This window comes from Phalacrocorax aristotelis, chromosome 1 (assembly GCF_949628215.1).
Source record: "Phalacrocorax aristotelis chromosome 1, bGulAri2.1, whole genome shotgun sequence".
NCBI classification, from domain to species: Eukaryota; Metazoa; Chordata; class Aves; order Suliformes; family Phalacrocoracidae; genus Phalacrocorax; species Phalacrocorax aristotelis.
In genome coordinates, this window is record NC_134276.1 from 23,550,483 (window position 1) to 23,564,126 (window position 13,644).

Genomic DNA, 13,644 nt, shown 5'->3' on the forward strand with positions numbered 1-13,644 from the left:
TCATCTCCAGAAATTGGGAAATTATAGACATGGATTTTCTTCCTGCTTTTACATGTTTCATGTGGAAATAAAATGGGGGGAGCTAAGGGAAAAAGAAAAGAAGGAAGGAAAAAAATGTCTCAATCTGCTAAATTATATGGGATTTTGAGGGGCAGTGTTAGCATATGAAACCTTAAAAAAAAAGTTCTTAATTGGCTTTGAAACTGATTGTATCTGTTCATATACTTTGTGGGTTTTCATTATTGTATGGGAAATCATTCAAAGCCCAGATATTCCACAGGAATTACAGATACCTGAGGAGTACCGGTAATTATTTGTTTCTGGTAGTACCTACCCTGTGTTGGGTATTGAAGAATGTAAAGCAAACACTATTACTGTTGTAATTGTTTTTCTGCTTCAAAGGCAAAGATGAAAAGGAGCGTGTGTGTGGGATAGTTATGTTATGTGGGCAAACTCTATATGCTATATCTTAATAATTTGAAGTTTTGATAATGTTTTTTAAGATACAGAGCATCCCCATTTAGTTTCTATCTAGCAGGTATTAGATAACTGATTTTTTGTAGGTATCACTGTAGGAGTGGGCCTTCAGGAAGGATTTGAATGCCCAGAAAATAGTGACCTTGGGGACCAGCTCAGAAAGAGTTCCATGTGTAAGGAACCGCCTAGAAGCAAATTTAGACTGCTGCGGGAAAAGTGGACAAATGGTAAGTGAGAGTGGGGTGATAAACACAGACAGGAGCACTTCTGTAGAACCTCAAAATTAGAAAAAATAATCTTGGTCGTGAGGCAGCTGATGAAAAGGGGGTCAGTGGAGGGCTTTAGATAGTAAGCTGATGTGGCTGACATTTTCCTGATCTGTTGCTTTCTAGTAAAGATGGAATGTATTACACCACCAGAAAAATGGTGTGGTGAATCACTGTGTATAGGAGATAAGTTGGAGTAGATCATGCTGTGTGTGTACATGCACGTGCCTGTGTTTGTTCCATCAGTCTTTCAGGAGTTAAACAAGTTCAGACTATGTGATTGTTTTGTTTGATCTTCAAAGATATTTTGTACTTAGAACTTATTTGTATTTTTTAATTTTCTTCCTAACAGCCTTTTACTCCTGACCTCTTTTAATTTGAGAATAGAGATTTAGAAACAAAGTACAGATATACAAAAGTGGGAGTAGAGACGTGCATTGTACAAGTTGTTGTCAGGTTGGTTACGTGATATGCAATTCCTGCAGTCTGTGGGTAGACTCCCTCAACTTTGGTTGGTCTAATGTTGATGGCAACTGGCAGGAAGACCTTTCTTTTAGGCATTCTCCCCCACTGCTGTGAAAAATGTCCTAACGTTCTTCAGGTTATCTGCACACATTTCATACAACTATTTATATTGAAAAAAGTTGAGTTTTGGGTACAAGGAGGCTATTAAAAACAAAAACTTAAAATATGTGCTTTGGAAGAAAAGATGCAGTTTATTGAATGATTTCTTGCAATATATTGGGAATTGTGAAAGCTTTTGGAGAGGTTTAGCTCTGAAAGCTGTGATATAAAGTAATTGCATTACTTTGAATTGTTGTTACTTATAACAGAGTAGTTCTGACGACTCTTTTGAAAAGGTATCAATTTTAATTTGTATTATCACTGTGCTTTTGGACTTGGTCCACGACAAGGAGTCCTGCTGCTCTAGACTCTGTACCAAGATTTTTACAGAGCAAAAGGATGGCACCTATCCTTTTTTTCAGTCTTTATCAGATACTTCTATGATATGTGAGATAAATTCAAAAAAAAAAAAAGACAACCCAGTCATTTAATATTATGGTAAAGATTGCTGTTTTCCTTTGCTGCCCCATGAATATCTCATCGCCTAGTGGGAGTGTTTGTAAATAAGGCAGCAATTCCCAAACTGTTTTGCTTCCTGTCTGCCTTTCAGCCAACTTGGTTCATTTGTGCTGTCTGCCCTCCAACTGCACTCTCTGTCAAGGCATCCTAACCCAGGTGTGTGCTTTTACTTTTGCTCCTCATGCCTGGGGGCGTTGTTCACTTTCTTTGTCTGTTGCCTCTATTTCAGTGATTCCTAGCCTGTGTTTCAAAAACACTGCATTATATGAGAGAGGCATAAAAACACCAGAGAATCTGCTTTTCCTAACAAGTTGCAATAGTAGTGGCACTGTACAGAAAGTAAGAGATGCACATCCTGGTATGTACAGTGCCTGTGAACTGTTAGAGGTGTGCAAGTTGAGGTTAGCACCACAAGCAGATGATTATTTCCTGATATGATCATGTCAGTACAAAACAAAGCATAAGCTCCTCTGAAGCGCCGGTGCTTCTAGGAGACAAAAAGGACACAAGTCTTAAATGACCTGCCATAGATAGGCTTTCTATAAAAGTTTTATTGTTCTTGTCTCAATATCAGAATAACTCTCTCTGTAAAATTCCTCTGGAGATATTGCACTGTAGTTTTTACTGCTTTATATCTAGCTGAGATAACACCTTGTCAGTTGTATGCACATGCATGCAATAAACCTATGATTCGGTTTACCAAGCTGTGTAGAGGTGAAAAGTGCCTGCTCTGTTGCAGTGCTGGGAGTTTAAATCAGGATTAACTCTCTAAAAATCTTTTTTCCCCAGCATAAAAATAATTGTAGTACAGTTCTTTAAGCAGTGATAATAGCAAAATGGATGATTTCAATCCATGTTTTATTACCTCGTCAGGAATCTTTAAATTCTTATTTTATAAAAAAATGTCAACAAAACTGTTGTGATCTTAACTTCAGCCCATCCATTTTTGGGACAACATATCACATTACTGTAAAGGATCCTTTCTTATATTAAGAACAGTTTCTGAGATGATCAGTGCTGATACTAAGCTCATAAAAGAGGCAGTATAGGATATTACAGTATTTATTTACTGGTTAGTAAAATGTTAGAATGAAAATATTAGAAACTCCATCTTTTCAGATAGTATTAGTATTCAGATAGTGCCAGTATTAGACAAGACAAGCATTAAACTAAAAACAGTTGAAACCCGCTGATTCTGTTGAAGCGTGTTGAGTTCACCACAGTAGTACTCAAGCACTTAAGCTGCAATGAGATCCTTTGTTCCTGAAAAATGTCTTTGTAATAAGTAAAGCAAAAATAACCATTTGGGTTTTTTTCCTCTTTGGTGCCTCCATCTGACGGGAATCCTACTTTCTGGTAAAATTCTGTGGGAGAAGAATTATGTAAGAAGATATTTATTTTTAATTGCAGTTGTCACATTAAGCTGCAGTGTTACTCACCAAGCAAAAAATTATTAGCTAATGTTTGTCTAAAAAGTAGAAAATGTCTTCTGAGTTTCTCAAGATGTTTTATTTAATTTCTTTCCAGAATTGCCAGGATGTAACTTCTGGTTTTAATATTGATGGAATTTAGAAGTTTTGTCTTGTTTTCACATAAGTGTTTATGTAACGTGTTAGCTTCCCCCCCCCCCCCCCCCCCCCCCGCTGGATTCTGAGTTGCTCCCTCACACATCCATCTTTTCTCAGACCTGCCTAGGCAGCCTTTCTACTTTTATAAGGAAGTTGTTGCTTCTCTCCAAGGAAGGGCCTGCTGAAAATATATACAACCTCAGTGCATGGAGAGTACTGTTAGACAACAGAAAGGCATGTTCCTTGCCAATGCAAGACTTCCCCAATATTTTCTAATCAACGCTTTAAAGGAGAAAAGACATAAGCCTCAGAAGTCGTCTTCTATTTGTCATTCTGATAGTGCTGTGTGCAGATTGTTTGAGAGTGCATGCTTGCAGTTGTTATATAGGAGAGATATGGATAGACAAGTGGAATGCAGGGCCTGATGGAAATTCGTAAACACATGAGAATAAAAACTTTAAGGGCTAAGTTCTCTTTCCAGTGTAGACTTCTTTTTTTTTTTTTTAAATACCACACTGCTCTTGTGGTGAAATGTGCTCACTTCCGAAGACCCTCTCCTATGGATTGCTTATGATAAATCACTTTTCTCTTTTCATGCTCTGAACTACAGTGGTCTTCCAGAAGCAAGTAAGAATTTATGATTTGCCAAATGCTTGACAGAGGGACGATAAAAGCCCTCTGCTTTTCATGGAGAGCGCCAGGTGCCAAGTATGGTAGAACTGTCTTGGCTGTTTAGGTATTTGCTGAGCTTTCATCACTGTAACAGCTGAATGTCGCTTCTTTGAACAGAAATGGGGTATGCAGTGAACGCTTTTTGGGTTCTATAGGCAATGCAGGAAGTACTCTTTTTACCTACATAACCTGCATCTTTTCTGTTAGTCTTAATTTTCTTGCTTGTTACTATAGGGAAGATAGTTCAAGGAAGCTAGTGTTGAGTCTTCTTTTGAAGGCAGTAGTTATACTTACCACTTCTAGAGCCTTCTGTTCCAAATATGAGCTACTGCCAAGAAAACTGCCCTCTGCCTCACTGAGCCTACTTCTGATGGTTTTCTTTTGCTTGTTCCTACAGAATAGGTTTTCTTGTGGTCTTGGTCACTCCGCTAGAGGTGTGTTTCTAGACCGCTTGGAAGAGGACAATAGAAAGCCTCATAGTTGAAAGCAGTCTTGAAATTGCTATGGTACCAGTGGAATTGAGTGGTACAAAGGTGCTGTACACCGGAGTACAGCAATTTGTAGTAACGGTGCAAAGAGGCTGATCGGTATGGCCAAACCATTGCACTTCAGTAGAGAGATGGTCTTCATACAGCTAGATAGAAGAAAATGTGCTGGAGTAGCTTTTGCTATTTCGAGTGCTCAGTTAGATGTCAGTGGGCCAATGGAAAGCCTAAACTGTAGCTTTGAGCAGCTTTAAGTGGTTTGGATAGCCTTGTGTAGTAAATACCAGCAGTAGAAAGGCAGCAGTATCAAAAGATCAACTTTGTCATTCCCAGCAGCGTTTCCAGCCTTGCTCAGCTCTGTGCTGCCCGAAGCCTGCTCCTGCTTGCAGCTTGAGCTGTGTACACTGAGGGTGCTTCAGCCAGGCTAGGAGCAGAACACCTGGTGCTGTATTTGTCCCCTAGCAAGTCTACCTGCACCAGCTCCAATGCTTTGTTTGGATAACGGGTGAATGCAGCTGTACCAGCTGCCTGGAGTTACTGGAGGTCAGCTCTGAGGTTTCTTCATGCTGAGGGGGCTCTTCATGTGCCTTGCTGCTGAATGTGGCAAAACTTCCAAACTTTCACTTGCCTCTTTCCAGTTTTAAGGATTTTGTGCTTTGAGTGGCCAGCAGAGAAATGAAGGTATGTGGGTTCTTGCATTGGCTCTAGCATAGTGAGGAGCAGTGGGAGAAGCAGAAAGAATTGGCTGTTTCTTAATTCTTCAGCAGAGGCAGAAGGATTTTTAAAGATGATGGTGTAATCTGAGGGAGTTGCTTGCTACTTAGTTAAAAATCAGGTAGAATCTGAAGTTTCTGATAGAAGTATAAGGTGAAATAGCAGATATACTGCTGAAATTATATAGTGTACCTTGAAATGACAGTTGTTCCTGGAAATTAAACAGTTTTTCTTGGTCTTCTACAGTCAAGACGTAGTGTAAAATTGCAGCAGTTTTTAATAATGGCTGAAATGCAGGCAGAGAAAGCTATATTGGAAATGTATTTTTTAAAATAAATAAACACAGTGTGAACCTTGAATAATTTATGGGCAAACTAGACTGAAACTACTCATAATTAAGCGCAGATGTGCTACCTTTTGGTTTTCTTGTATGAACAAGTTGCAGTATTTTTCATGATGCCAGAAAATGATTGTCTTAAAAGGCTAACCTTCTCAGTGTGAGTTAGGGACTGACTGTAGCAGGTAGGATGAGGCAGTAACTGGCATTACTGCAGATGTTAGTGTTTTCCCTGATACAATAGTTTAACCATAAAATACTTCTCCTAAGCTTTGAATGTAAATTTCACAAATTAAGTCAAAAGAGGGACAGACATTTAAAAGACAAACCAAAAAAAGCTTTGTCTTTTTTTGGATGTAGCAAGAGGACTTGTGAAATTTCTATGTGGCTTCTCCTTATGAAGGAGTATCTATGGCATGGATCATGGAGGGAGTTTTTCCTACTCTCTTAGCTAACTTTTAAAACTTAAAAAAAAGTTGCATTTCATTACTAATAAGCATCTTTAAAGGTCCTTAGGTGCCTCCCCCAAACCTGCAGAGTATACAAATAATGTTCTAGATTTGGCAGCAATGCTTTAAGAATCTTTTTTGCTTGCAAAGCTGATTGGTATTGCAACAGAAGTATTCAGTTTATTTGACCTCTGTCCATATAGAGCTCTTCATTTGAGGTGCTGCTGGTGTTAGCCCTGGTTGGCTAGTTTATACAGCTCCAGTCTCAGGGAGTGCAGCTGGGCAGTGTTTCCATCTGCCTGCAGTATGGATGCTGCTAGTCATTCTCCTCTTCCAGCCCTTCCTATGATGTCATCTGGCTGTACTTCTGCTGTTTCCTGTGCCTACAGCTTGGAAATGGCTCACCAGGTTATGTAGTCTCTTTTGAAGGGAAAATTCCAATTCTGATGAAATTTGAGGCGTTATAATCTTCATTGCTTCAGCTCTTCCACAAAGTTGCATTTTGTTTCCTTTGAGGATTAGGGTCAGGAAGTTGTTTCCAGGTGTCACTGGCTGGCTGCGAGTCTTCCCAGAAGTTCAAGTCAGATAGTTTGGTACAGGATGTTCTTCTGAGTTGGATGTTTGCCCTCCTACCTTGGAGCTACCAATTACTCATGCCTGTTGGCTTGCAGCGGCCTGGCCGTACTGACTTGTGTCTTTATAATTTGCTGTGGGTGTTTTTGTGGAAGCTTAATTTGAACTGCAGCTTGTATACCATTGTAAACTCTTATTTTGTTATCAAAGTAATACCTGCTTGAGTGTTTTGTGTTAATTATGACTGCTTCTTGTTGTTCTCTGTAGTCTCATAGTATTGAATTTATTTGTGGTTAAAGTACTGTGCTTGTACATCAAGGCCCTTGTTTCTAGGCGGGAATAGTTTCTTCTTATCCTTCACGCTTACTTCTGGTCCAGAAGAGTTTTTTTGGCCACATTTCATAAAACTGCTGCCACTTTATGAAGTATGAGATAATAAAAATAGTCTTAAGGAAGCTTTTAAAATATTTGTGCTTTCTGGTAAAGGACGTTATCAAGGACTTTTAAATGTACATTTTCTGTGTGTTACCCTTCAAAAGAGTACAGAACCAGTACATCCAGTTAAAAACTCTACATGACAGATATATTTCCAAGATGTGTTATGTAATAATATAGGCTTTCTTAAAATAAGCTTGCCTTCTAGTTTTTTTTAGTTATTTTCATTGTGATATCATTACTTGCCTTGTTATTCTTCTTTCTGAAGTTCAGACTCCTCATTGTTTCTGTCAAAGCTTTTTACTTTTCTGCCTCTTTCTGCATTTGTGCTGTAACGTCATGCTGCATATGCTGTCATTTAGCAACCTCTTTCATAAAGTTGCTTTTTCATTCTGTATTCTAATATGTTTTTAGTTGTCTTGCTGAGAAGATAGGTTTGAAATAGGATTTTCTCATTCTGCCCCCCTGCCAGGAAAAAAGTGACAGATATTAGCAAATAAACCTATGGTAAACTAATTTTTTCTGAAACATTATTTTTTTTTTTCTTTTAGTTCCCGGAATAGATGGCGGTGGGTTAGCTGATGCTAGTCTCACAGATTCCTACTTTAGCACCAGCTTCATTGGCGTTAATGGATTTGGAAGTCCCGCTGAAACGAAGTATCCCATGATGCAGGTAATAGTAATGAATTGTGTAGTGTTTCATTAGTTCTGGCTGGCATTACACCAAGAAGGGAAAGCTGTTCAAGAGGCAGGAAAAATGGAGCCTTCTGGTATGTGTCATCTTGTAGGATATACAGAGTGTATACTCACTTTAATCTTGCACATGGAAATGAAACAATATCATTGCTTTAAAATTAGTTTGTTTATTTTGGCACTTATCTGAGCTGTTGCATTGGGCTTTGCCACACATGAACTCTGTATTCCTAGGTTTCTTTTTAGGCTCATAGCTTATTTAGATAGCCTTTTACAAAATATATAAAAATTAGATTTTGAAACATTTCAAAGATCAAAAGTCACTGAAGCAAAATGTGAACTGTCAAACCTGTTAAATTACTAGGCAAAAATTTCAGAATTTGTAAATTCAGTCTCTGGTGATATTCAGTGATGCTGAATTCACATTTAAATCTCCTGAAATATTTTCTTGTATTTATAGTGTTCTGTAGATGTTGGCATAGGAACTTCCATGAGGTGGAATTTATTGTGTGGGTAGTATTATGCAAAACCTACAGCAAAAGGCTGTCTTGTTTAAAACCTAAATGAGTATCTGTTGAATTAGCACATGAAGTACTATAATAACTGCTTCAAACTGTTACGCTTTTTTAAAAGCTGAAAAGATGGTCTCTCCCTGTACTGAAAGGTTGAACAAACCAGCTTCTGATAAATGAAAGAGAGCACAAGTCAAACAGTTCGCACTGAGTCCTGACAGCAACTCTCTTCTTTTATATCAAGGAAACTCTCCTTATGAGCTTACTTTGATCTCATTTGTGGCTGTATTATGGATTGAAAAATAACTCAGCAAAGGTGGAAAATAATTAGGTGTGTTCCCTTTTTTCTTTTTTTAAAATTTTTTACTGCATGTTTTCAAGAAGGCTGGATTTTCTCATTCAGCAGAGTTGCAAAACTATGCAAATGTTTGTTACTGACAGTGATGCATGATTTAAACAAAAATTTTAACCTCTGATCCTGAATTGTACTGTTGAAGCTGGAAGTTACGAATTTTGGTATCACTGAGGTCATATAATTTTATTCTTTTAGTGCAAAGTCATTATGTTTTGTATCCTTAAACTGTATTCTACAGCAACACTGGTGTCTTTCTACACACAAATTTTTAATTATAACTGTTTCTTCCTGAAAGACAATAAGGCATGTATCTGCCGTGGATGCTCATAGGATTTTTAAATACCTTACTAATGCCTGTGAGATTACAATCAAGGCATTGTGTTTCCCTTTGAGAAAGAGAAGAAATTGATGTGCCTCTTACCTCTTGGAGGCTAAGGAAAACTACTCTGAAGAAAGATTTCATTAGGGTTGAGAAAGCGCTTGCAGCCATTAAACTACAGTTTAAAAAGCATTCTTATATTGATTATTTTTCCTTTTAATTATGTAATTTAAGCTTTTGTTTGCATAGGTAGAGCTGGTAACGCTGTCTGTTTTGAATATGTGTCAGCTTCTAAATTAAGTCCAAACTGATGAAGTTTAGCCACTTGGAATGGGGTTTTCCATGTCATCCAGCTCTTCAGAGAACAAGGCGAGGGAAAAATCTTAGTGACTTTAAATAATACTAATGCTTTATGGTTTGGAATAGAGACTTGAAATCTGATAGATTGGTGGTTGTGCAGTCTCTCTGAAAATTTCCCCAGATGTTGTCGCTTGATTAAACCTTTGCAAAACTGGTTTATTTAGATGCACTGGAGACTTCCTAGATCTTGGATAATTTCCCGAAGATGTAGTCTGCATTGGCATGTTCCAGCTTGAGTACATTCTTGCAGTTACAGCTCTGGCCTACTCTAGGCCTTGCCTGAACTCTGAGCAGGAATGCTGATCTGCTTCATTTCCTTCTTCCCTTTTCATCCACTTCAGACTGAAGCAGCATGGGAGTGGATAAGTATGTAATGAAAAGGAGAGCTGCATCTGTGTTAATTGGAGCAGAGGGGTGTATAAGGGAAAAGAGACTTATGCTGTGGTCTTAGAGAAACTGAGCTGAAGTGAGTAAGGAATTAGGAAAATCTGAGCAAAGGGGCTTGAAGCTGAGAGGAGATGTCAGTGGGAGACTCCTAGAATGGGGACTGGAATTGCACAAGTGGAAAAAACTCAGAAAATGGGACAAAGAAACAGGTTGGCATCATGCAAAGTTGGGTCAAAGTAGGGTGGAGAGAACAAATCCATGTGCCTGATTCTCTACAGGTCCTTGAATCAAACTAAAGATACTAAAAATTTAGTGTTCTGCCATTGATGAAACATCAGAAGCCTTCTGTAAAATACCTCATTAGCCTCGCAGCTTTGCTTTTGCAGATGAAAACATCAGTTCCATCTATAAGTTACTTAGTCATCTCTGGTGGATCTGTGCAGTTCACAAATAGATGGATCAGTGATGCAACATGAGGAAACGTTTTCAGCTTGCTTTTTAAAACAGGGGAGTTGCACAAACATGCAAGTAAACACATTGTTAGAAAAATGCTAATAAGATGCAGTTAGATGTTAAGAAATGTTACATTTAGGTTCCCAAAGCAGCCTTGAGGTTATATGTTGAGATGTGTTCTTCATAACATTGTTTAATTTTTTCAGTGGGAAAATTTTAAGTGGGACTTATTCAGGATGCAAGATGCATGGTGCATGTGTAATGAGCATCTATTTGATAGTCAATTAAGTGTTTGTGTTAAGGTTCCATGCGGTCCTGTCCTTCTACTGAAGACTTACTTAGTTGGCAGTGTGCTTTCCTGTGCAGGTTACGATTATTGAATCCAACTTTGTGGAGTGCTTCCCTTATGAAAGAATAAAGCAATTGGCCTTTTATAGAGGCTTGGGAAGAAAAAGGATGGCAGTTAAACAAAAAAAAAACCCACAAACCCCCAACTAACAAAAACCAACAGTGCTGGCAAACTAGAGACCCCAGTGATTTTGAAACTAACCTGTACAGCTGGAAGGTGAGGAATGGAGTTAATGACCACCTGTAGAAAGATCATTTCAGGTTGCTTAACTGGCCTCAATCTAGAAAAGATAGTAACAGAGTCAGTCTCTTCTGGGTAACACTCATTTTTTCTTTTACCATGAGATAAGCTTTCTGCAGTTTGTGCTTTATTCACTAGATACCTTCCAACATAATCATCAGGGACTCAGTAGACTTTGACTCCTCCTAATTAATCTCCAGAATGTCATGTGCAGCAAATGAAACTGAAGTTTGTTGAAAAGAGTATGTGATTGTATATATTGGGGTTGTTATAATGCATATGGAATGGACCCAAATTGCCTCAAGCAAAGCTATATCCAAATTTTGCAGTCGTCACGTTTTTGTGTGCAGTGCATGATCTGTGTTATGGTGTTAAGTCAGGCAGAAAAGGAAGGAAAGGAAAAGTGGATTGTATCATGATGAATTGAGGATGGCATGTGCTTCCATGGTCATAAGTAATGTAGGTGACTAGTGGTCAGCATTTCTACAGAACAGATATCTCTGACTTTGAGGTTTCGTTTGTATGTGTTGAAGAATATTTTGAGATCTAGAACATGTCATTGGGGTTAAATTAATGGTGAAGACACAATTAATGGCAGTGCTCAGTTTGCAGTAGAAGAAAAAAAAGTAAAAATCCTTGGTACGGTTTGGAAGAGGCAGGATTTTTGAAGTGGCCATGGCTCTATTTCTTTTTTTCCCTTCCTTTCTGAAAAACGTCTTTTTGCCTCATCCTTCCACTTCTCCTACCTCAAAGGTCTTTGCTGTTAGCCAACCTTTCATTGCGCCCCCATTGGCCTCTTCTGTTTGTTACTAACTAGTTTCCTATTGATTAATGTCTCCATTCCTCATTGGTTTGCATTTTCCTGTGATACAGTTTTGTTTCATGTCTTCTTCCTTGCAACTGCATGTGCTTTCATATGCTATATTAGCAGTATTGGCTTCCAGCTTATCGAAGCTTTTTCTGTTTTCTATTTCTCTAACTGATAACAGAGCAGGCCTGCACAACACATGGGCCTCAGGCTGCATGCTGTCCTCGAAGCTGTTCTTTTTCTTTTTGGCATAGAAGCAGCCAAGAGACAGTCAGAGGTGTGGTTCAAGAAGCAGCTCGTTGCTTTTGGCTTTCCTAGCAGTGAGGAGGCAGGAGCTGGCTGGCCAGGATGCCTCTGATGCTTGGCTGCTTGCTCAGTTGCTCTGCATGTGCCACTTGGCTAGCTGGTGTCTGTGTTCCTCTGGTGTTAGTGCTGCCCCACAACTAACTTGTGACTTGATCAAAGATACAGGTGGTGCTGGAAGGAGCTTTAGCAGTATTATGCTGGAATGGTAAAAGGATATGTGAATCATCTGGGGGAATTTATAGCAGGATGCGGCAGAGGAGTATCTTGATGTTAAAACGTCTAATACCATGTTAAAAACGGGCAATTTGGTTGTAAGAGCACAAAAACGTAGAAGGCATCTTCATGTATGTTACTTCATAGAAATCCAGTTTTCCTTATTTTGATAGGATGATGTTTATAACTACGTGGCTTCCATTGGACTGCAGGTTATGTAGTAAGAATCACAACTTTTCAATTCATGACTCTTAATCAAAATAAAAAAGGAACTAACAGTCTTCAGAATTAAAGTTGGCAAAGCCAAGCAGTGGAGAAGAATTGGCCTTGCTTGCTTTCACCATGCTGATGTTGGTATACTAAGTGTTCTTCAAAAGCCTGAGAAGTAGAGACCATGCTCACTTCAAAGCCTTGCAGCTGAATAAACACAAAGACCTTTGTTTCCATTGCTGCATCTGCCAAGAGTCGAATAATAGGACTACTTATAGAACAGAAGCTTGTGAATGTCTTCAATTTTTAACTGTTGAGAAATGAATAGAACTACAGGCATGGTATTTTAAATATAAAATTATGCAGTTGTTTACATAATGCTTTCTGAAGAAATCCCATTGCTTTAGTTCAAACAGTTGTGAGTGGGACATGCAGTAGATGATGCCAAATATGCTGTCGAAGACGAGTTTTGGATTGTTTAGAAAAGAAAGCAAAAGGTATCACCCTTTGTAGGTCATAAAATCTGACAACTAAATAACGATTTGCTTGGTTGTGACAATCTCATTCTTTTGCAGGACGACTTCTTTTGTAGTCCAGTTAAAATTATTCTAAAAATTACAAAGAAATATTCTGAAATATAATTCCAGTAGAACAGGATTAAGGTGAAGAGAATAGCTTGTGACGTACTACAGAATATTTTGAGATAACATGCTTAGCACAGGAATGAACCTGAGGAAAGTGCTTATTTTCTGAGGGTTAGGGTGAGGAATATGGAGACGGGGGAACAAATGCCATCTCTTACATGTTTCGGGGAAAAGGAATGGTAGAGAAGAAAGCAAGAACTCTCACGATAAGTCTTGTAATGTAAGCTATGTAAAATTAGATCTAATTGTGTGCAGCAAAGCTTTATTCATTCTCTGTCTTGATGAGAATTTTGTAACTACATACTTTAGTGGAGGGAGATGAAGACAAAGCAAACTCTTCCTAAAGTGCAGCTATAATTTTGAGTTTCGCTACTGACCATGAAAGGGTGGAGACAAGGTGGTGTATAACTTTAGAAGGTGGAAATATGTCTTGTAACAATTCTCTTCCAAGCATATTGCACCAAGGAAGTACTGAAAAAAAGGTTAATAGTGTCCTGGGCTGCATTAGGTAAAGCATCACTAACAGGTCAGGGGAGGTGATCTTCCCCTCTGCTCAACACTGGTAAAGTCATACCTGGAGTGTTGGGTTTCTCAGTACGAGAGACATGGACATACTGGAGAGAGTCCAGTGAAGGGCCATGAAGATGATGAGGGGACTGGAGCATCTCTCCTGGGAGGAAAGGCTGAGGGAGCTGGGGCTGTTCAGCCTGGAGAAGTCTCAGGGCATCTCATGCAT

The 13,644-nt window shown here is 38.7% G+C and overlaps 1 protein-coding gene across 5 annotated transcripts in view; it reads left to right on the forward strand.

Moving 5' to 3' along the window:
- The window catches only part of PAN3 (poly(A) specific ribonuclease subunit PAN3), an 83,218-nt gene that overhangs the window by 5,753 nt on the left and 63,821 nt on the right, over nucleotides 1-13,644 (forward strand). For 4 of the 5 annotated variants that reach the window (XR_012659095.1, XM_075084273.1, XM_075084247.1 and 1 more), the window contains exons 2-3: nucleotides 564-704; nucleotides 7,611-7,732. Coding sequence is in view for 4 of the 5 variants with exons in the window: in XM_075084273.1 (XP_074940374.1) it covers nucleotides 564-704; nucleotides 7,611-7,732 (263 nt within the window). In the remaining variant the exon portion in view is untranslated. The remainder of the gene's footprint in view (nucleotides 1-563; nucleotides 705-7,610; nucleotides 7,733-13,644) is intronic. The other variant, XM_075084257.1, reaches the window with a different exon arrangement.